Source organism: Oncorhynchus clarkii, chromosome 9 (assembly GCF_045791955.1).
Source record: "Oncorhynchus clarkii lewisi isolate Uvic-CL-2024 chromosome 9, UVic_Ocla_1.0, whole genome shotgun sequence".
Classification (NCBI taxonomy): Eukaryota; Metazoa; Chordata; class Actinopteri; order Salmoniformes; family Salmonidae; genus Oncorhynchus; species Oncorhynchus clarkii.
In genome coordinates this window covers 60786402-60809198 of record NC_092155.1, presented here as the reverse complement: position 1 = coordinate 60809198, position 22797 = coordinate 60786402, and the positions used below count along the sequence as shown (strand labels likewise).

The window sequence follows — 22797 nt, the reverse complement described above, 5'->3', positions numbered from 1 at the left end:
TGTAAGGTAAACAGGAAAAAATGTCCTTCATTTATGCTTAATTTTATCAGGCAAACAATTCCCAGCATTAAGCAGATCACCAATGATTAAAAAAAGTAATCAATCATCATCACCGTCAACGGCATTTTGATAGCAAGAGGTGCCAGTAGGTATATTACTCCGTGTCACGTACCTGCGTGCATGCATCATGCAACTCTGCCATCCTCCACATCTGAATTAATGTGTAGTACCGTCTGCTGCCATTCTTATTCATTGAATATTGGCACACATTTTAAACTATATACACATATGCGTATATTGGTGATACAATTCAGTGAATGGGCATCATAATTCGTGAAATAGGTCAAGATAAGAGAAAATGTGTCTATGAACTACTTTCTATAAACGAGCGAATGTGGAGGGATTAATTCCTACCCTCTCTTCCGCTCAAATAACTAATCTGTCGTAGTCAGTAGTTGAGAGATTTAAGGTTGTGCTTAGGCAATGATGAAACTAAGATGGCGTCTAACACGGACAGGATGAACGGAGGATAGCGAAATTGGTCACAAATTGATTTGATGGGGACGTAATTCTCACAGTCACTCGTTGTACAAGCAAACGAGTCTTTGAAGTGGATAATCTTTACACTTCTACATCAATAGAAGTGGGTCTAAGGGGGAAGCGAGGCTGAAAACGGTCAACTTTACGTGAGCTAACTGGACCTAGCTTGCTAACGTTAGCTAGCTAACCAACGACAGCTAGCTAAACAACAACAAAGTAAGGAGGATAGTCTCAGGAGAAGGAAGTGTCTACGGGATTGTCCGGAATATTTTGATATAAAATTTATCAATTCACATCTGGCTTGGGACACGTCCAAAACAGAAGTAACCAAAATGTCAAGTTAAACTTCCACGCCAATTTGCAGTGATATCTGAGACCGGAGGTGCTGCCTGGGAGGGGGCTGAAAAGTGGAGGCCATAACGACCGTTAGCTTCAGCCACCCTAATCGTGACCCAGTGCTGAACAATAGACCCCGTGAGCTTTCAAGACACCTAAACGGCCCATTATTGGTGACATCTGAATCCATTATTTCGTCTTTGGCCACGCTGAACGTGTCAGGAAGAGTTGCTGTCCAAGTACCAGCTATCTAAATGATGTAAGTCTATATAGTTAGTCTAATAACGTTAGATATACATCTTATCAAGTAAGTTAGCTAACTAGTTAAGCTGCTAAAAATCACAAACTCCTTGGGATTTTCCTAGCTTGTCACCAAGGACCCATATGTGCCAAATGGCCCATATTGTGTGGTGTTTGACAATGACAACATGAATTTGTTACCTAACTTGGATGGATTGCTCCCATATTTGGTCTTGTTAAGTGGATGGGTGCAATCAGGCCTTCCGTTTTAGTAATTTAGCCTTAACTCCTGTGACGTCTGTATGTTGAGATTAGGGACTTTACAATTTGATAATCTGTCCCTACATTTGAGTACTAAGCTTCCTCAAATGTCTTTATCATTATTTTCTATTGACAGGAAATGTAGGAGGCCTTCTCAGATAACATACCTCAGTTCTTGTGAAATCAATTGTAGTAAACAAAACACATCCCAGACAGTAGGACTTTTTCATATCACCATTATTTATTAGTGTGTTATTTTCTATTGATGACCGAACACCAATTTGACCTCTTGATGCATCTTATGAGACATATCCATTTGTTGTGGCTGTAAGGTAGGGGGAGGGGTGACCAGTTACATAGAACTCCTCCCCCATCTTGGGTTAACAACAGGCTTGGGTTTTTGACGTCATAGGCTGCGTTTTAGACAGGCAGCCCAATTCTGGTCTTTTTGTCACTAATTGGTCTTTTGACCAATCAGATCAGCTCTGAAAAAGTTATGTGAAACTATCTGTTGTGATTGGTCAAAAGACCAATTAGTGTAAAAAATAATTGGACTGCATGTCTAAATGCAGTTTAACTAGATTATATGATGCTCTGTTTACTTATTCCAAATATCAGAACAGGATTCTATTCAAAAATGTTATCCACAAGTAGAAGGATCATGTAAGATTTGTGAAACAATGGCCATTCAAAAATGTTGGTTGTCTCCCTTGGGCCCCTTTCTCTTTGTTTGAGCTGATGAAAAACATACTCTGAAGCGCTGTTAATGTATACAAATAGATTTATGGAGCTGTACTTATGAACTTTTTAATAACGGGTAATCCCAAGGGAAAAAGACCATGTGATTGTTTGACCCTTAGCCTAATTTTGAACTTGTCTCAACATGTTTCTTGTCCCCTATTGATAGGATTGGAAGTTACAAAAATATATTTTTATGATAGATATTAATGTGTTTACAAATATTACATAAACAATCTTAGATTTGGGTGATGTGATCAAGCGTAATTCAAAGCCCACAGACGCAGGGAGTCTGGCGGCACATTGTGACACAGCTACACGGCTCTGAGACCACCGTCTGTGGGAGACGCATAGCCCAACTGCACACCTTCCCAACAAACGCCTCTCTGCGTACGCGTCCTCTATTCATTTGAATGTGGTGACAGCTGGAGAAATTGCTTGAACCTCGCAGAGAATTCTAAAAGTATGAAAAACAACCATCCAATTTTCTAGAACACTGCTTTGCGGTCTCGTACACACTTTGGACTCTGATTAGCACTTAAGACAGTTGCAAAATAAGTTGCTTCACTGTGTGGTGACTTGACATGCTGATTCTTGGCCTTACCTTTTGCCAGGGCGATGGAGGGGGAAGACTTTGTGCCGCCTCCTGAGTGCCCAGTGTTCGAGCCATCGTGGGAGGAGTTTCAGGATCCCCTGGGCTATATTGCCAAGATCCGTCCAATTGCAGAGAAGTCTGGAATCTGCAAGATTCGTCCTCCTGCTGTAAGTGTTTACTGATACGCATCTATCATTTAACCCATTGAAACCTGTAGAGTTGAATGCGGTTGTTTTCTGCCAACCGTAACCAATCTGATGTAGTCTCACTGTTATTTGTGTCCAGCACACAACAGAAGTAATGTCTTTCTCTCTTACAAGCTGAGCAAAGGCTTGAGATTGCAGGAGACAGAATGACAAGTGTTTACATCAAACAGACATTGATCAAAGAGTTCCCTTTCCCCTACAGGACTGGCAGCCACCCTTTGCTGTGGAGGTGGATAGTTTCCGCTTCACACCCCGTATACAGAGACTCAATGAGCTAGAGGTTTGTCTCTCTCCATCCTATGTTCTATCACTGAATGGTTGAGTCTTGATATTGAATAACTGTTCTAGAAGTCACTTGTTCTGGTTGACTCAAAGATTTTAAAAAAAATTCACTCCATCTAATCATATTAACTCCTGACCCTCCTCTCCTCAGGCGGAGACCCGAGTCAAGCTGAACTACTTGGACCGGATTGCCAAGTTCTGGGAGATCCAGGGATCCTCCCTCAAGATCCCAAACATCGAGAGGCGTATCTTGGACCTTTTCAGCCTGTCCAAGGTGCTGGAGCTGACTGACTGATGTCATTTCTCAATAAACCCTCTGTTGCATGTCTGTCTTCAGTATAACAAAAATTGTGATAGATCTTACTATTGCTAACACTCCAACTGTACTTATTAAGCCAGTAAAACTGAGCTGACTGTACACTTACTGTATTATTTTGTGCTGTAGGTTGTGATAGAGGAGGGAGGGTTTGATATAGTCAGTAAGGAGCGGCGTTGGGCTCGTGTGGCCCAGAAGCTTGGTTACCCAACTGGCAGGAACATTGGCTCCCTCCTGCGCTCACACTACGAGAGGATTGTCTACCCCTTTGAGGTGTTTCATGCTGGGGCCAGCCTGCCGGTAAACGCTACACTCACCCACTTTGCTCCTGCTCTTTTGCGCTTACACAAGCGATCTATCAACTTATGATCTATCAAATAGAATTTGACATGCATTGACCTACATGACTTGCATTCATTATTTGTTAAGATAGTTGCGCTGTTAATAAATGGTGTCCATCTATAGTCATGAATTAGAACAGGGTTTAACCCCAGGATTTGTCTGTGTAGCAGACTAAGCCAAAGCTATATGATGGGGAAGAGGTGGATAGAGAATACAAGCCCCACTCCATCCCCCTACGCCAGTCTGTCCAGCCTTCCAAGATGAGCAGCTACGGACGCCGAGCCAATCGCCTCCAGCCAGACGTGAGTTATGGGCACACAGTCCAGAATGACTTAATATATTCCCTTTTAACACTGTCACCCTTTGTGTGTGCTATTTAAAAACCTTTTTCACAGATCTTAACAGAAGTTTTTTTTTTTTTACCCATTGCCATGATCGTGTTGATCATTCATGTAAGCGCTCACATTCCACCACTGAATAATCAACACCCTATAAATAGCCAAATCTATTCATTGGGTGATGTGCTGCCTTCTGAGAACAGGAAGTAAAAAAAATAGTACTCTACTCTGGTTATTACAGAGCTGTCAGTGTAATACCTTGGGGAGAACAACACCTGCCATTAACACAAATCATGTTGCATTTGTAGATGTTATTATCTATGTAGACTATCAGTGATGGATTTTGTTAGTACTTGAATAGTAGTCATGGAGTTAAACTTGTATCATGCGCCCATATAATCATGTACACTAAACAAAAATATAAACGCAACATGTAAGTGTTGGTCCCATGTTTAATGAGCTCTTATAAAAGATCCCAGACATTTTCCATATGCACAAAAGGCTTATTTCTCTCAAATTGTGTTAGTGAGCATTTCTCCTTTGCCAAGATAATCTGTCCACCGGACAGGTGTGGCATATCAAGAAGCTGATTAAACAGCATGATCATCACACAGGAGCACCTTGTGCTCTGGACAATAAAAGGCCACTCTAAAATGTGCAGTTTTGTCACACAACGCCACAGGTGTCTCAAGTTTTGAGGGATTATGCAGTGGCATTCTGACTGCATGAATGTCCACCAGAGCTTTTTCCAGATAATTGAATGTTCAGTTCTCTACCATAAGCAGTCTCCAACTTTTTTTTTAGAGAATTTCGCAGTACATCCAACTGGTCTCACAACCGCAGACCCTGTGTATGGCGTTGTGTGGGTGAGCGTTTTGAACAGAGTGCCCCTTGGTGGGGTTATGGAATGGACAGGCATAAGCTATGGACAGCGAACACAATTGCGTTTTATCACAAGGTCCTGTTGCCCATTTTTGAAGGTATCTGTGATCAACGGATGCATATCTGTATTCCCAATCATGTGAAATCCATAGAATAAGGCCCAATAAATGTACTGTTGCATTTGTATAATTATACCTGTCTCTTCTTTTGGCAATAAACACCTCACTTTACATTTTGCAGATACTTTTTGTGTGTGTGTGTGTGAAGATGCACCTTCAAATCAGGGGATTGTGCTATTTCAGCCACACCCGTTGCTGACCAGTGTATAAAATCAAGCACACAGCCATGCAATTTCCATAAACAAACATTGGCATTTGAATGACCTTACTCAAAAGCTCAGTGACTTTCAACGTGGCACCATCATATGGTGGCATCTTTCCAAAAAGTCAGTTTGTCAAATATCTGCCCTGCTAGAGCTGCCCCGGTCAACTGTAAATGCTGTTATTGTGAAGTGGAAATGCCTAGGAGCAACAACAGCTCAACCTCGAAGTGGTAGGCAGCACAAGCTCACAGAACATAACCATCGAGTGCTGAAGCACGTAGCGTGTAAAAACAGAGTTCCAAACTGCCTCTGGAAGCAACGTCATCACAATAACTGTTTGTCGGGAGCTTCATGAAATAGGTTTCCATGGCCGAGCAGCCGCACACAAGCCTAAGATCACCATGCTCAATGCCAAGCGTCGGCTTGAGTGGTGTAAAGCACGCCGCCTTGGACTCTGGAGCAGCGGAAACACGTTCTCTCGAGGGATGAATCTGGGTTTGGCGGATGCCAAAAGAACACTACCTGCCAACCGAAAAGTTTGGGGGAGAAATAATGGTCTGGGGCTGTTTTTTCATGGTTCGGGCTAGGCGAAGGGAAATCTTAACGATACAGCGTACAATGACATTCTAGACGATTCTGTGCTTCCAACTTTGTGGCAGTTTGGGGGAGTCTCTTTCCTGTTTCAGCATGACAATGCTTGTGTGCACAAAGGAAGGTCCATACAGAAACGATTTGTTGAGATTGGTGTTGAAGAACTTGACTGGCCTGCATAGAGCCCTGACCTCAACCCCATCGAACACTTTGGGATGAATTGGAACACCGACTGCGAACCAGGCCTAATCGCCCAACATCAGTGCCAGATCTCTCTAATGCTCTTCTGGCTGAATGGAAGCCCCTGCTGCAATGTTCCATCTAGTGGAAAGCCTTCCCAGAAGAGTGGAGGATGTTATAGCAGCAAAGGGGGGACCAACTCCTTATTAATGCCCATGATTTTGGAATGAGATGTTCAACAAGCAGGTGTCCACATACTTTTTGTCATGTAGTGTATGTTATTGTCGTATTCATAACATAATCTATTTTAAATGTCAATAGGCCAAATTAGTCATTAATACAAATTAATTTAATCTGTGTCCCAGCTCTTCCACTCCTTCACTATTACAGTGAAGCCTTTTGTCCAGGAAATTGTCTAGAATTTGTTGTTGCCTAATAGTTTTTTGGTAAATTTCCACACTATTTTCCTTCCATCTCTTAACGTTATTCAGTTCCTTTGGCTCTGATACCTCATGATTTGAGCATAGCTCTGTTCAAGTAGTGTGGTTTTGCTGTGATCTGATAGGGGTGTCTCTGGATTGACTAAACGCTCGAAGAGAGTTTGGGTTGAGGTCAGTGATAAAGTAGTCTACAGTACTACTGCCAAGAGATGAGCTATAGGTGTACCTACCATACTAGTCACCTCGAAGCCTACCATTGACAATGGACAAGTGGACTACTATGGTGTTCGACAACGCTGCAGGAGTTATGACTTGTTTTTGTTGGTTATGTTGTCGTAGTTGTGTCTAGGGGGGCATATGAAGGAGGGAATGCTGTCACCTCCAGGTGGGTGTTTGTCTCCCTGTGTGCTGAGGGTGTCAGGTTCTTGTCCAGTTCTAGTCATTTAGGTTGCCACAGGCTAGTACATGTCCTTAAGCCTGGGTTGGAGAAGCTGTCATTGTTAAAGTATGGGGATTCTATAAGGGTAGCACACATAAGGACATTTTTTTTCTCTGAGATAATTTCCTCATTCATTTCTAGCCAGATGTAAAATGTTCCTGTTTTGACTCATTTAATAGTGGGGTAGGTCTGCTCTATACCCGTCTCTTTCTCCTGTCTCTGTTTGTCGTTTCCCCCCCCACCACCCACTGGTTAATTTTGTCACATCTACCATTGAACATTGTAGCTACCTGTATGCATCCTGTACTTGTTTTCATTTGCTGCTCTAATTATTGAACTCTGAGTGCTCAGTTACAGTGGGGCAAAAAAGTATTTAGTCAGCCACCAATTGTGCAAGTTCTCCCACTTAAAAAGATGAGAGGCCTGTGATTTTCATCATAGGTACACTTCAACTATGACAGAAAAAAAATCCAGAAAATCGCATTGTAGGATTTTTAATGAATTTATTTTTCAAATTATGGTGGAAAAATAAGTATTTGGTCAATAACAAAAGTTTATCTCAATACTTTGTTATATACCCTTTGTTGGCAATGACAGAGGTCAAATGTTTTCTGTAAGTCTTCAAGGTTTTCACACACTGTTACTGGTATTTTGGCCCATTCCTCCATGCAGATCTCCTCTAGAGCAGTGATGTTTTGGGGCTGTCGCTGGGCAACACGGACTTTCAACTCCCTCCAAAGATTTTCTATGGGGTTGAGATCTGGAGACTGGCTAGGCCACTCGAGGACCTTGAAATGCTTCTTACGAAGCAACTCCTTCGTTGCCAGGGCGGTGTGTTTGGGATCATTGTCATGCTGAAAGACCCAGCCACGTTTCATCTTCAATGCCCTTGCTGATGGAAGGAGGTTTTCACTCAGTCTCACAATACATGGCCCCATTCATTCTTTCCTTTACACGGATCAGTCGTCCTGGTCACTTTGCAGAAAAACAGCCCCAAAGCATGATGTTTCCACCCCCATGCTTTACAGTAGGTTTGGTGTTCTTTGGATGCAACTCAGCATTCTTTGTCCGCCAAACACGACGAGTTGAGTTTTTACCGAAAAGTTATTTTGGTTTCATCTTTCCATATGACATTCTCCCAATCTTCTTCGGGATCATCCAAAAGCTCTCTAGCAAACTTCAGATGGGCCTGGACATGTACTGGCTTAAGCAGGGGGACACGTCTGGCACTGCAGGATTTGAGTCCCTGGCGGCGTAGTGTGTTACTGATGGTAGGCTTTGTTACTTTGGTCCCAGCTCTCTGCAGATCATTCACTAGGTCCCCCCGTGTGGTTCTGGGATTTTTGCTCACCGTTCTTGTGATCATTTTGACCCCACGGGGTGAGATCTTGCGTGGAGCCCCAGATCGAGGGAGATCATCAGTGGTCTTGTATGTCTTCCATTTCCTAATAATTTCTTCCACAGTTGATTTCTTCAAACCAAGCTGCTTACCTATTACAGATTCAGTCTTCCCAGCCTGGTGCAGGTCTACAATTTTGTTTCTGGTGTCCTTTGACAGCTCTTTGGTCTTGGCCATAGTGGAGTTTGGAGTGTGACTGTTTGAGGTTGTGGACAGGTGTCTTTTTATACTGATAACAAGTTCAAACGGGTGCCATTAATACAGGTAACGAGTGGAGGACAGAGGAGCCTCTTAAAGAAGAAGTTACAGGTCTGTGAGAGCCAGAAATCTTGCTTGTTTGTAGGTGATCAAATACTTATTTTCCACCATAATTTGCAAATAAATTCATTAAAAATCCTACAATGTGGTTTTCTGGAGAGAAAAAAAATCTCATTTGGTCTGTCATAGTTGTGTACCTATGTTAAAAATTACAGGCCTCATCTTTTTAAGTGGGAGAATTTGCACAATTGGTGGCTGACTAAATACTTTTTTGCCCCACTGTATATACAGATCAAAAAGTGCTTGTGACGTTATCAATACAAGCACAATTATATTTGGCTAGCACATTGTTGTCCCACACCAAGGCCTATATATTAGAATATTTGATGTTATATCCATCTCTCTCCATATGCCTTTTTTTCCATTCAGCCCTGTTCCCTTCAATTATTTTTTTTCTTTTTTTTCTCAGCTCCTCTTTTTCCTCCTCCTGTCTCAGTCCATTGTTGCTGTTGTCTCCCCATGCAGGGTCCAGAGGATTCTGCTTCCCACCCTCTCACTACTGGCTCTCAACACATCTCTGCATCGGTACTGTCTCTCTTGAGTGCAATGCGCCTGCCCGCTCTCGCTCCTTCCTGGCTCTCTTCTCGCCCCGTCTCTCTAGCTGGCTCTGTTTCTTTAGAAACAAACCCCTCTGTCTCTCGACCTTCATTTTGTGCCAGGCGCCCTTTGCTCTCGTTTTATAACTATTGACAAACCTCACCATTCATCAGCCTGACATCAAGCTTTATCTGTGTTTAGCCCTTATTCCACTCACACACCCACTCAGACTGTTTGTTCCTGGAAACAGCCTGTGTAAATGCATCAGCATTAAGCGGTCTCACCTGTCCTTGTTTGTGAAATCAGTGTTGATCTTTCTCTCAATCTCTCTCTCTCTCGATCTCTTGCTCTCATTTGTACTTTTCTTGGGTGGCTTTACTGCTAGGTCTCTGTGCATCATTGCGTTGCTGTTGACTGTTAACGCTTTCATACCCCGGTCTGCTGCAGTGCTATTGTGACTACATGTGTTCTATTAGAGTGCACCACTCAGTTAAAAACCGGTAGGTTGTGTTTGGCAAAAACCCTGTTAGACAGTTTAATTTGGGAGTAAGTCAAATATTTGGAATATGCAAAAGAAGCCTTTTACATTCATGGCCTCAAGCATTGCCCCTTCAGAAGTTAGAAACACAATTTTACAGATTTAGGATCTGAGGCCGAGGACACCTCACTACCGTTTTGTTGGTGTTTTTATATAAAAATGTGACCACTGTTTAGCTCAGTTAAAACTTGTATGTTGGTTCCCCAAATGAGTTTCCTTTGTTGCTACGTGTGTGTAGGTGCGTGTTTTGTTGCTTTTGCTTAAAGAGTGGTGTGTCTTTACCTTTGTTTAATAACTCAATTGTCACAGATGTACTGGTAGTGTTGCTACTCTCTTAGCCAGTCCTCTCCTCTAGTACGTCAGTTGCTGATATTCTCCCTCATCCTCTTTCTCTCCTGATTCCTTGTCCCTTCTGTTTCTCCATTCCCTCTCAGTATAGTTGAAAGTGTATTGGAGTTGCTACCTCCACATCTCCTTACTGACCTTCAACCTCTGTCCCCTAGCCTGACCCCACAGAGGAGGACATAGAGAAGAACCCTGAGCTGAAGAAACTACAGATCTACGGGGCAGGGCCTAAGATGATGGGGCTAGGACTGGTTCCCAGGAATAAGAGCATCCCCAAGAAAGGTAACACAACTCACCCCCCTCCCTCACCACTGGGTGTGTCTGGAAAAAGTAGAATACGGTGCAATTTCAGATGCAGTCTCTTATCAAGTCAGTCTGTGTTGAATGCTGGGTAAGGTTACTGCTGGTCTCCTTCCAGAAGAGCTGCCTCAGACTGTGACTGTCCGTGATGCAGTTGCTGCGGTCCAGGACAAGGAGGAACCAGGAGAGGTCAAAGAGGGAGACTCCAGCACAGTCACCCCCACTCCACCGCCTCCTTCTGATGTCACGGTCAAGAATAAAGTGAAGAAAGGGGAAGATGATGATGATGATGGTGGAGACAGACATGATGAAAAGGACCAAGATGACCCTAACGGTGATGGGCCCTGCACCAAGATGACCATGAGGTTGAGACGTAACCTCAGCAACCCCCAGTTTGTAAGTGGCCTAGTTTCAATTCACCCTTATGGGCCGGTTGCCCAGAGACGGATTAAGACTAATCCTGTACTGAGGAGCGTGATCACTGGAGATTCTCTGTCTGGGAATCCAGCCCTCTATTATCTGATCCTAAATCAGATGTTATAGATAATCTAATCATAAGGATGGACATTTTAAATGGAAAAACAAAGATTGTTGAACACTACACTGAGTGGGTGTGGCGGGGGGGGGGGGGAATTACCACTCAATATTAGGAAGGTGTTCTTAATGTTTGGTATACTCACTGTATACGCGCCCAAAAATTTAATGGATAAAACATTTAAATTTACTATTCCGTTAGTTAGCAACTTTCCAACAACTGGGTGTACGCCAATTAATGCTTTTTACTGTCAATTTAAATGGAGAACTTAAATTCCATCTCACTAATCTGTTCTGTTTTCTGCTAAGGTGGATTCGTTTGTGTGTCGGATGTGTGGCCGCGGCGACGAGGATGAGAAGCTCCTGCTGTGTGACGGTTGTGACGACAACTACCACACCTTCTGTCTACTGCCGCCCCTCACTGAAGCCCCCAAGGGCAACTGGCGCTGCCCCAAATGTGTGGCTGAGGTGAGAGAGAGTCATGGAGAACCACAGCATCCTGTTGTGTCAAACAAACATCATTCTATGTGGGTGCAGCCAGTCTATTTTAACCTGGGGAGTTAGTTGCTAAGTTTCCATCTAATTTGCGACAGATTTTTATGTGAATATTATAAAATCTGCATAGAAAAATATCCCTACCAGAGGTGTTTCTTTCAGGCTGACTTTGTTGTAAATAAAAGGCTGTGTGTGATGACATAGTGCACATTAAAAAAAATGGCATATATTTTATGTACTTGTGTTTTCCACTCTACCGATAGTTTTGTCTCAAACTGTTGCGATAAATAGCGAACTTGCCCAATCTGTTTTTTTTTTGCATGCTGTTTAGACAAGTTTGCTGATAAAGTGGAGACTGGGCAGGTTAGGTTATATGAACATATGGATAAGATAATTTTTATTTGTTAATTGGTTGCTAAGCACCGGTAACTAGCTCACAAATGAAGACTATTGATTTTAGGACCACACGACATGACATTGCTTGACTGTAAATGTACCTACATTTACCATGGTTATTCTATTGGCAATTGCGCAATAAATCATTTTCACTGCAATTCGTCACATAATTAATTTAAGACACAATCCCACTATGTCGAACGAACGAATAGTGATTTATAAAATTGTAACACAAAATAAAACACAGGCTTGACATTTATACAACAGGTAGGTCTATATCTCGTGGAATGATGAAATAGTATTAATTAAATGAATCAAAATATTTTGAAAAATGTCAATCATTATTTTAATATGTTGGTAACCCGTTGTCTAAAAGTCATAATGCCCTTGAAGCTGGTGTTTTGGAGGATATATTGACACGTGCCCTTATATCCTTCAAACACCGGCTTCGAGGGCATTATCACTTAAGTAAACCAGTTAGGAAAATCACTGGGAATCAACTTAGCATTATATTCATCTGTAATTATTTTCTTTGCCTCTGTCCAATCCATCTCTTCAATGCCCTCATGTCTGCCTCTCCTCTACTTCCCTGTAGGAGTGTAAAAGACCAGCGGAGGCCTTCGGTTTTGAGCAGGCTACCAGAGAATACACCCTGCAGAGTTTTGGGGAGATGGCAGACACATACAAAGCAGACTACTTCAATATGCCTGTCCATGTACGTAGCCCTGTACAAACCTAAAAGACAAATGCTTTACTCTGTGGACAGAAACTGTTATTCATTCTGAACATCGGTTGAGTTTTATCTTGTTAGTAACAACCTTTGTGTGTGAAGATGGTTCCTACAGAGCTGGTGGAGAAAGAGTTCTGGCGCTTGGTTAGTAGCATAGAGGAGGATGTGACAGTGGAGTATGGCGCCGACATCCACTCTAAAGAGTTTGGCAGTGGATTCCCCATGAACAATGGCAAGAAGAACCTCTCACAAGAGGAAGCGGTAACTAGCTACTAAACTATCTTCCTTTCTGTCTCTCCTTAATTCAACTGCTCATTTCACTCCTGTAGGTCTTCATATGCCAGTTTCTCTACATGGTTCTGTTTCCCCTAATTGAGGGATTTAGAAAGTTATTTACTATTACTTCATGTAACACTATATACAGTTCCTCTAAACCATTACCTGTACACGGTCCTCTGTCTGCAGGATTATGCCCGCAGTGGCTGGAACCTAAATGTGATGCCGGTGCTGGAGCAGTCGGTGCTGTGCCACATCAACGCCGATATCTCTGGTATGAAGGTGCCCTGGCTGTACGTGGGCATGGTCTTCTCAGCCTTCTGCTGGCACATCGAAGACCACTGGAGCTACTCCATCAACTACCTGCACTGGTAAATAGGACACTAACTACCACACACTACAGGACATGTTACAAACCGTACAGGAGACATGAGAAATGAATAGGCAGTTCATCTGTAGATGGTTGAGATGATTGTCCTTTTAGGTCCACTGTCTTTATACAGCATTCTAGATGTACTGACTGATAGATATTGTTAGTGTGACTAAAGCTGTTCCCTTCTGCCCCCTCCTCCTGCAGGGGTGAGCCTAAGACGTGGTACGGGGTTCCCTCTGTAGCAGCAGAACGGTTAGAAGAGGTGATGAAGAAGCTGACCCCAGAGCTGTTTGAGTCCCAGCCTGACCTCCTCCACCAGCTGGTTACTATTATGAACCCCAACATCCTCATGTCTCACGGGGTCCCAGTGAGTAATGACACATGTACACATCACACACATCTTCATATTCTAGTGATGATCGATAATACTGTGAGAAATGTCCATGCTGATAACCTCCTTTCCATTTGATTGACAGGTTGTACGCACCAACCAGTGTGCTGGCGAGTTTGTCATCACGTTCCCCAGGGCTTACCACAGCGGCTTCAATCAGGGATATAATTTTGCTGAAGCCGTTAACTTCTGCACTGCAGACTGGGTATGCCTCTATTCCAAGGGGTGTTTTTATGTAGTCTTTTCAAAATTCTTAATTTCCCCTTGGTTTTCTCTTTCTCCCTCTGTTTCCCTCTGCTGTTTCTCTCCCTTCCCTCCGCCAGCTGCCTGCAGGGCGCTCCTGTATCGAGCACTACCGTCGTCTGCGGCGGTACTGTGTTTTCTCTCACGAGGAGCTGACCTGTAAGATGGCCGCCTGCCCTGAGAAGCTAGACCTCAACCTGGCCGCTGCCACGCACAGAGAGATGTTCATCATCGTCCAGGAGGAAAGGAAGCTACGCAAGGGCCTGCTGGAGAGGGTGAGACTATTAATCTAGAAGTTGAGCGTCTGAAAGACAGGACTATCTGTGGTTTGGTCACTGACTTCAGCAGTAAGTAAAATGACTGGTTTGTGGGAGCAATTTGATTGTTGTGGTTTCTTGCGTAATGTTGTCTGTTTGGTTTCTTAGAAATGTTGGTGCTTGTTGTGGTATCTTGCATAATACTGACTGTCATCTTGTATACAGTGTTGCTCTTGCATGTGTCGTGGTTTCCTAAAGCCCTGTGTGTCGTGGTCTTTCAGGGTATCACAGAGGCAGAGAGGGAGGCGTTCGAGCTGCTGCCTGATGACGAGAGGCAGTGTGATAATTGCAAGACGACCTGCTTCCTGTCTGCCCTGGCCTGTTCCAACTGCCCTGAACGCCTCGTCTGTCTCTACCACACACAGGACCTCTGTAGCTGCCCCACAGACAAGCTCTACCTCAGGTACTACTGACCCACTGTCTCTGTGTGAGTCTCTCTTTCTCTCCATGTTTCGTTTGTTTACCACTAGCGCCTCACCTGTCTCTTCCTCCTCCCTACCAGGTACAGGTACACTCTGGATGAGCTGTTTGCCATGTTACATCGGCTCAAAGTGCGAGCTGAGGTGTTTGATTCCTGGGCCAACAGAGTGAAAGAGGCTCTGGAGCAGGAAGAGGGCAACAAGATAGGTGGGAAATGCCATAGACACAACCCATAAGATGGGAAGGTAGAACACACTGTTCTAGAATTGTGTGAGTTAGATGGGTGAGAATAACAACTGTTCCAAAAGGTGTGTAATGACACGGACTGTGTTTTAACTCCAGGCATCACAGACCTGGAGGTCCTGAAGGCAGAGGCAGCAGAGAAGAAGTTCCCTGACAACGAGCTGCTCCAGAGACTCAACACTGTCCTCACTGACACACATAACTGTCAGCAGACAAGCACTGAACTTCTCAACAAGACACAGACCAGGTAACACACTCACATGACCTAAATCATATCGAACACTGCCATACCCACAACTGCATTGGACTGCTCAATGACACACCCACAGTAGCACACACTATTGTGTATGTGTTTGTAGGAGGATGACTCTGGCAGAGCTGAAGGCTCTAGTGGAGAAGATGGAGAACCTGCCCTGTGTGATGAGCCAGCTGGAGGATGTACAGGTCAGTATCCACCAGCTAGATCTGAGCCCCCAGAGGAAACCAGTAAACCTGCTGTAGCTGGAACATTGTTAATGTCCACACTGCTCTTCCTCCCCTACTTCCTTTCATTCCTTTTTTAATTCCCTCTCTCTCAGGCAGTTCTGCGTACAATAGAAGAGTTCCAGACTCAGTCCCGGGCTCTAGTGAGCGACCGGGACTGGCGGCGAGACTCCGCTCCCCCAGAACAACTGCAGGCCCTGTTGGAGAAGGGGGCTGGCCTGCCGGTCGATGCCCCAGAGTGTGAGCTCCTTAAGGGGCTGCAGGAGCAGGGCCGCTGGCTGGGCGAGGTGCGGCAGACCCTGGGGCCCGAGGGCGGTGAGATGACCCTGGCGGTCCTCAGGAACTTGATCGAGGTGGGCTGCAATGTTCCCCAGAGCGTCTCGGTGGAAACAGCCATGGCAGAGCTTCAGGAGCTCCTGACTATAGCAGAACGATGGGAGGAGAAGGCCCAGATCTGCCTGGAGCAACGGTGAGGGACACATGACTCATACTGAATCTCTCTTTCTCCTCACTGTCTCACTCAATCGGTCTTTCTTTCTCATCTCTCACTTACACACAAGTTCTCAGGTTGTCTGCTCTTCCTAATGTCCCCTCTCTCTCCTGGTGTGATTGCAGGCAGAAGCACCCTCTGTCCACCCTGGATGCCATAGTAAACGAGGCCCAGCTCATCCCAGTCAAGCTGCCCAACATCCTGTCTCTCCAGGGCTGTCTGAGCCGAGCCAAGGCCTGGGTCACTGACCTGGAGGAGATCCAGGCAAGTAGAACCAACTCCTGCTGTCTATTATAAACTTATAACCACGTTCAATAGGCAAACGTTGTGTAATGTCGCAGATAGAAAATGCATAAATACAGCGGATGTGAATTATTTATTGTAAATGTCAGAGGCATGTTTGTTCAACATAATACATGTGAATGTTCCACAATGTTGTGCCCTGCTGAATGTAACCCTGGCTTGTCCTCCATTAACCTCCCCTTCTCTTCCTCTTCCGTGTGTGTACTGTAGAATGGGGAGCACTACCCGTGTCTGGATGACCTGGAGGGCTTGGTGGCAATAGGGAGAGACCTCCCTGTCAGGATGGAGGAGCTGAGGCAGCTGGAGCTGCAGGTAGCCAGCGCCCACTCCTGGAGAGACAAGGCCTCCAAGACCTTCCTGAAGAAGAGCAGCCAGCACAGCCTGCTACAGGTCAGAGAGGCCAGGGGTGGAGTGCGTTTGTGAGCCGTTTTAGTTCTTTATCTACAGTGGTTAAAAGATTGGTATTTGCCGCACATATCAATCACTAACACTTCAGGGAACACCAGAAAGAGAATTGGGTGCATGTGAATATTGTTAGTGTTAGCCCTTATTTTAATTTGTCTGTGGATGTGTGGGTCTTACTAACAGCATCATCACATATTTTTCTTGCTGCAGGTGTTGTGTCCGTGTGTGGAGAAACGTAAGGAGAGGGGAGAAGAGACGGATCCATTAGGTGACCCAGATACCAACACTCTGGGCCTCTCTGCTCAGGACCTGAGAGACCCTGGTGCCATTGTGAGTCTGTATAGAGTCTGGCCTAGCCAGGTTCTAGTGTGTTATTTACCAGTGTCCAATGTTCCCTCTAAGCTGCACACGGGCGCGCAGCATCTTGGGACTGCCGGGCAGAAGTAATATTAGCCTGCGCAAAGAAGCACGAGATTGAACTCCACTCAACTTTCTAGAGTTTTTCTCCTTAGTTAACACTATCAACGTTTCTTTTTACTGTGGGAATTGTGATCGAATCAACATTAGCCACTTTCAATACGACATATCGAAACAAAACGAACTATGCAAGGCTTAGTATGTCAAACTTAGTAAGGCAGAACCCATGAGAGTAGGATTTTATTGAATTGACAGGCACGATTCAACCCTCCAGACCTGTTTGGCATAACTAATCAGAGCTGCAGTAGGACTATATGCAACTAGACCCTTGCTATATATGGATCTGAGCCAACTGGACTGTGTTTACAGGATGAGCGGTCGTGAGTAGATGTGCTTGTTTTGAGATCAAAGCGAGAGCTGCATGTGCACATTTGTTCATATCCTTTGCTAGTTAGTGTGTTATTAGCTCAGTTATAGATTTGTAGTCAGCAACAGGGGAATGATTGCTTCCTACAGGAACACAACACGTGTAGATTTCTATCTTTGAAATGCCAGTCCAGTAAAGAGCTTTTTTTGGCTTCAAGGGGGAAGTGTTGTATTTAGCCAATAGGCAGAGGGTAGTAAAATTTGTCTTCTCTGTAATAATGGTATGGGAATATTAATGCAGTTTATTTTGTAACGTGGTTTCTTGCATCAAACAACATTTTCAGTCACATCCTTCAGCCAAGGAGAAGTGGATAAACAGGTTACTGTCAAGCCCTGCATGTTTTTTTCAAGTCTCATGGAATGTAGGCCTACATTGAACACCACACATTGTCTGCTACCGTAGGCTGAATGATAGAACAGCTATTTCCATGTTAAAATGTTATGCTATGCATCTTCTCCATTGTTTTTGATGGTAGTCCACTGGCAGGCCTACATTATGATCCATCAGCCACAGTAGCCTACTCAACCACTGTCTGAAACTAAGTTAAAGTGGATAAAACCTCAGTGTTTACTGTAAAAGCTTGGAAGTTGCACATTTTCACAATTTTGAGGGAACATTGCAGGTGTCAGTTTTGTTAGTGTTCAAAAACTGGAGAGTTGAGACCAAATCACGGACGTTGGACAGAGTGGATTTCAGTTGTAACAAAAGACAGTTTTAATGAGTCAGAGATATCTTGTCCCGCAGTTTTACGTGCACGGACCTAGTTCACATAACTCGGCAAGGAGCCAGGTGAAAAAGAGGCCTATACAACGGTTACATTCATTTTTATACATAGAATAAAGTAGGTGGAGTCTTGTCGTTTCGGTCTTCTTGACTGGTCGGAGGGTTGGAGGCGGGCCTTGCTCTAGCCAGAGCAGAAGCCCCATTGGTGCACAGCAGAGCCTTATCCTGAGCATCCAACCAATAGAGGGGGTCAGTCTTGTGGCTGGGTGTATGTGTTCTTACGACGGACTGTCTTTGTTTATATGAGCTATGTGTATGAATACTTATATAACAGTATGTCATAACCAAATTCAAACAACTTGATTTGTCAACAGTTTTGTCGACGGGGCCTCAGACTAATACAAACAAAAGGCAGAGATGACAACTAGACAAGACATGACAATTACTTAAAAGTACAGGGTAGTGCATAATCTGTCTGTCCCTCTAGGTGATGGCGTTTAAAGAGGGAGAGCACCAGGAGAAAGAGGCTCTGCTGAGGCTCCAGAAGGTCAACCTGTCTAAACCAGGTGTGGAGAAGAAGGCTGAGAAAGAGATCAAGACAGAGCGGGAGGACAAGGAGAATGGAGGTGGGAGGTGGGGGGAGGACCCCATGGAGCTAGACACAGCCCTCCACTCTGAGAACTGTGGAAAGGAGAACGGGGACAGTAACCACACAACGACAGGCAGCAGCACTCCTCCTCAGTCAGTGTGTGTGTGTGGCCGGGCGCCACGCCCCCCTCTGCTGCGCTGCCACCTGTGTAAAGACTGGTTCCATGGTGGGTGTGTCCCGTTCCCCTCCCTCCTGCCCTCCTCCTCAGGGCACCCCACCAACCCCCTCTGCTGGTGGGACTGGGACTCACGCTTCCTGTGCCCGCGGTGCCAGCGCTCGCGGCGCCCGCGTCTGGAGACCATCCTGGCCCTGCTGGTGGCGCTCCAGAGGCTGCCCGTCCGTCTGCCAGAGGGAGAGGCTCTGCAGTGTCTCACAGAGAGGGCCATCACCTGGCAGGGGCGTGCCAAGGAGGCACTGGACAGCCCAGAGATACAGGGGGCACTAGAGAAGCTGCAGGAGCTTAAACAGAACCAGCCTCACAGGGAGGAGGAGGACGGAAAGAAAGGGAACTGTGAGTCGGTGATAGTGCTATCAGATTCAGAGGGAGGAGAAGGAGATGGAGTGATAGACCTCACAGAGGAGAACTCTCCCAAGAAGACCCTAAAGAAAGAGATGAATGGCGGCATGCAGGCTGGATGTGAAAACGGCGTAAGCAAAAAAGTAAAGTCTCACCACAATGTTACAGGTTAGTAGACAACATTTGAACTCCAGTCCATGATTTAACTTTTTCCCTGTCTGAATGTACCCCTTTACTGTAGACGCATACCATGTATCTGACTGTACCCCTGTGTGTGTACACACACACACACACACACACACACACGTGCGCCATCTATCTGACTTTATCCCTTTGTACCTCCACCCAGGTGTGGGCTCTCTGCTGCCGCTAGTCCCATCACTAAAAGGCCCGGTGATAGAGCTGTCCCTGACCACCAGGACCCAGCTAGAGGAGTTACAGCTAGAGGGAGACCTGCTGGAGGTGTCTCTGGACCAGACCAGCACCATTCACAGAGTCCTGCAGGCTGCTTTAGAACCACACAGACACACACTCAGAACACTCATACTGGTGAGAGACTAGGAAACCTCTAACTTTAGCTGTGTATGTTGTATTAGCTTAACTCCTATGGTGGTGTTGAAATGTACAATTTAGTAATAGTTAGTAGCTCAATTACTTTAAAACACTGAAGTGTGGGAAGATACTTGTTTGTGTGGACACCCCTTCAAATTAGTGGAATGGCCTTACCGAAGAGCTCAGTGGCTTTCAATGTGGCACCGTCATAGGATGCAACCTTTCCAACAAGTCAGTGTGTCAAATTTCTGCCCCGGTCAACTGTAAGTGCTGTTATTGTGAAGTGGTAACGTCTAGGAGCAACAACGGCTCAGCCGCGAAGTGGTAGATCACACAGGCTCACAGAACGGGATCGCTAAAGCGCGTAGCGCACACAAATCGTCTGTCCTAGATTGCAACACAGTTCCAAACTGCCTCTGGAAGCAACGTCACCACAAGAACTGTTCGTTGGGAGCTTCATGAAATGGGTTTCTGTGGCCGAGCAGCTGCACACAAGCCTAAGATCACCATGCTCAATGCCAAGCGTCGACTTGAGTGGTGTAAAGCTCACCACCATTGGACTCTGGAGCAGTGGAGACGTGTTCCCTGGAGTGATGAATCATGCTTCACCATCTGGCAGTCCGACTGGATTTGGCGGATGCCAGGAGAATGCTACCTGCCCCAATGCGTAGTGCCAACTGTAAAGTTTGGAGGAGGAATAATGGTCTGGGGCTGTTTTTTCATGGTTCGGGCTAGGCGAAGGGAAATCTTAACGATACAGCGTACAATGACATTATAGACGATTCTGTGCTTCCAACTTTGTGGCAACAGTTTGGGGAAGTCTCTTTCCTGTTTCAGCATGACAATGCCCCCATGCACAAAGCGATGTCCATACAGAAATGGTTTGTCGAAATTGGTGTGGAAGAACTTGACTGGCCTGCACAGAGCCCTGACCTCAACCCCATCAAACACCTTTTGGGATGAATTGGAACGCCGACTGTGAGCCAGGCCTAATCGCCCAACATCAGTGCTCGACGTCATGTATGTTCTTGTGGCTAAATGGAAGCAAGTCCCGGCAGCAATGTTTCAACATCTAGTGGAAAGCCTTCCCAGAAGAGTGGAGGCTGTAATAGCGGCAACGGGGGGACTAACTCTATATTAATGCTCATGGTTTTGGACTGAGATGTTTGACGAACAGGTATCCACATACTTTTGGTTATGTAGTGGATCATGTTTTTGTCCTGACCCCTGTCCTTAGATTGAGCTCCAGGAGCAGAAGGGAGCAGGCCGTGGGGGGCGGGCTAAAGACTCCAAGAGGAAGAGGAAGAGCCAGAGGGGCGTCACAGGGGTGGAGGGAACACCCCGGTCCCTGGACGCCTCGGAGTGCAAGAAGACCTGTCCCCTCAACCACACACCCCCTCACATACCCATCCAGACACACCCCGAGGTAACTGACCTCCTCACTTTGTTTTCTTATTTTTGTTTATATTCTGTTAGACCCACCTCAATTTTGTTCATGAAATATATATACATTAGTTATAATACATGTTTTAAAAAAGGTTAACCAGTTTAACTCAGGCTTCTCTCGCTTTCTCTCACTCAGATCTTGTGATATGGTTATGGATGCAGCTCTGGAGTAAAGAATGGTCAAACGTTTGGAGAGGGATAGAATGGACAGATTCTGGGCGGAAAGACATTGTCAAACTGTGGAAAGAAATGCAGGCTGCTCCCCTGCCTACCCCCCCTCTATACAGCTCCCACGCCTATCACATTCAAACACTAACACTGATTCTCTTTGAGATCCTACATCTAGATTCTACACTCCTGTCTCATTCTCCATCCCCCTTGAACATACCAGCACATTCCTCTCTTCTGCCCTGTACTTTACACCCCCTCTCTCTTTTTCTCTATCTACCTCCCTCCATCCTCCCTGTGAAAGTGTTTTGGAGTGTAAGCTGGCTGGCATTGTCATAGGAGAGCAGTTATCTTGGTCTTAATTAGGGATCCAGTTCTCTGAGGTCAGTCTGTTACTCAGTCAGTCAATATGCTATGTGTTCTCAGCTATATTAAATGCTAGTTTGACACAAGCTTGTCGAACACAGACAGACAAGGAGATCCAGTTGTTTACCCACTTACTGAAGTAGGAATGAATTATTTCATGATCCATTTTTCTTGGGATTTTGGACATGAAGCTAACTTAAAGCTGAAGTTCAGTTCGTTGGAAGGTTGTGAATGACATTGTATCCTAGGTGATAATGGTCACCGTGGTAATGCTTGTATTTGTTTTGTATTGGTTCTTGTTTAAGGCTGGGCTGTTGGAGGGGACTTTGCATTTTCAATAAAGCCCATTTTGGATATTTAGGGAAGTGTGAAAAACAGGCATTCATGTTTTTGGTGCTACTTTCCCAAAATAGGTATCTGTACCTCTCACCTCTCTCACATTCTATCTCTCTGTCACCACTGACTCTTTCATTTGTTTTCATTCTATGATTTCGCCCCTCAGACTAATTATTTGATCCTCTGTCCTGTTTTTCAGTCTGTTCCTCAACTTTCTTCCCTCTCCTTCCAAACTAAAGTAACACTTCACTTCTATCACAATTTACTTTGTCTCCTCTGGGTTCGAATTATTATTATTATTATTATTATTATTGATATTGCAGACACGCAGTGGTCGAGTTTGTGTATGAACTTTTCATTTCAATGTTTACCTTTTTTTGTTTTTCACTCGTTAGAAAATAAAGGTTTAGAATTCTTTTAGGAATCTTTTGACTCCTGTCCCTCTTGTCCTTTCTATTCAATTATTTGACAGCATATTGAAAAATATTTCTGTTGCTGAATGGATCAGTACACCCTTTGTGTTGCATGAACGTCAAGTTGAACCACCGGGGTAGTCGTGATGGTCCTGAGCTCCTTGCAACTCCCTTGAGATCATTTTGAGCGTGTTACTGT

The 22797-nt window shown here is 44.9% G+C and overlaps 1 protein-coding gene across 3 annotated transcripts; it reads left to right on the top strand.

Moving 5' to 3' along the window:
• Nucleotides 1–457: 457 nt before the first annotated feature.
• On the top strand, nucleotides 458–22617 carry LOC139416667 (lysine-specific demethylase 5C-like). 3 transcript variants are annotated; one of them, XM_071165616.1, is made up of 28 exons: nucleotides 458–1135; nucleotides 2730–2877; nucleotides 3119–3196; nucleotides 3350–3472; nucleotides 3644–3814; nucleotides 4027–4158; nucleotides 9231–9290; nucleotides 10344–10467; nucleotides 10604–10881; nucleotides 11329–11487; nucleotides 12506–12625; nucleotides 12743–12901; nucleotides 13106–13287; nucleotides 13494–13656; nucleotides 13766–13885; nucleotides 14004–14198; nucleotides 14462–14643; nucleotides 14743–14867; nucleotides 15003–15150; nucleotides 15263–15347; nucleotides 15482–15855; nucleotides 16002–16140; nucleotides 16390–16569; nucleotides 16795–16914; nucleotides 18639–19485; nucleotides 19667–19866; nucleotides 21107–21295; nucleotides 21452–22617. In XM_071165616.1, the coding sequence occupies exons 1-28, from the start codon at nucleotides 1131–1133 to the stop codon at nucleotides 21458–21460; spliced, it is 4815 nt and encodes a 1604-aa protein (XP_071021717.1). In that variant the 5' UTR covers nucleotides 458–1130; the 3' UTR covers nucleotides 21461–22617. The 3 variants fall into 3 exon arrangements, with proteins under 3 accessions (XP_071021717.1, XP_071021716.1, XP_071021718.1); XM_071165615.1 differs by having other exon boundaries at nucleotides 459–1135; nucleotides 4024–4158; XM_071165617.1 differs by lacking the exon at nucleotides 9231–9290 and having other exon boundaries at nucleotides 473–1135; nucleotides 4024–4158.
• The last annotated feature ends 180 nt before the right edge of the window (nucleotides 22618–22797 follow it).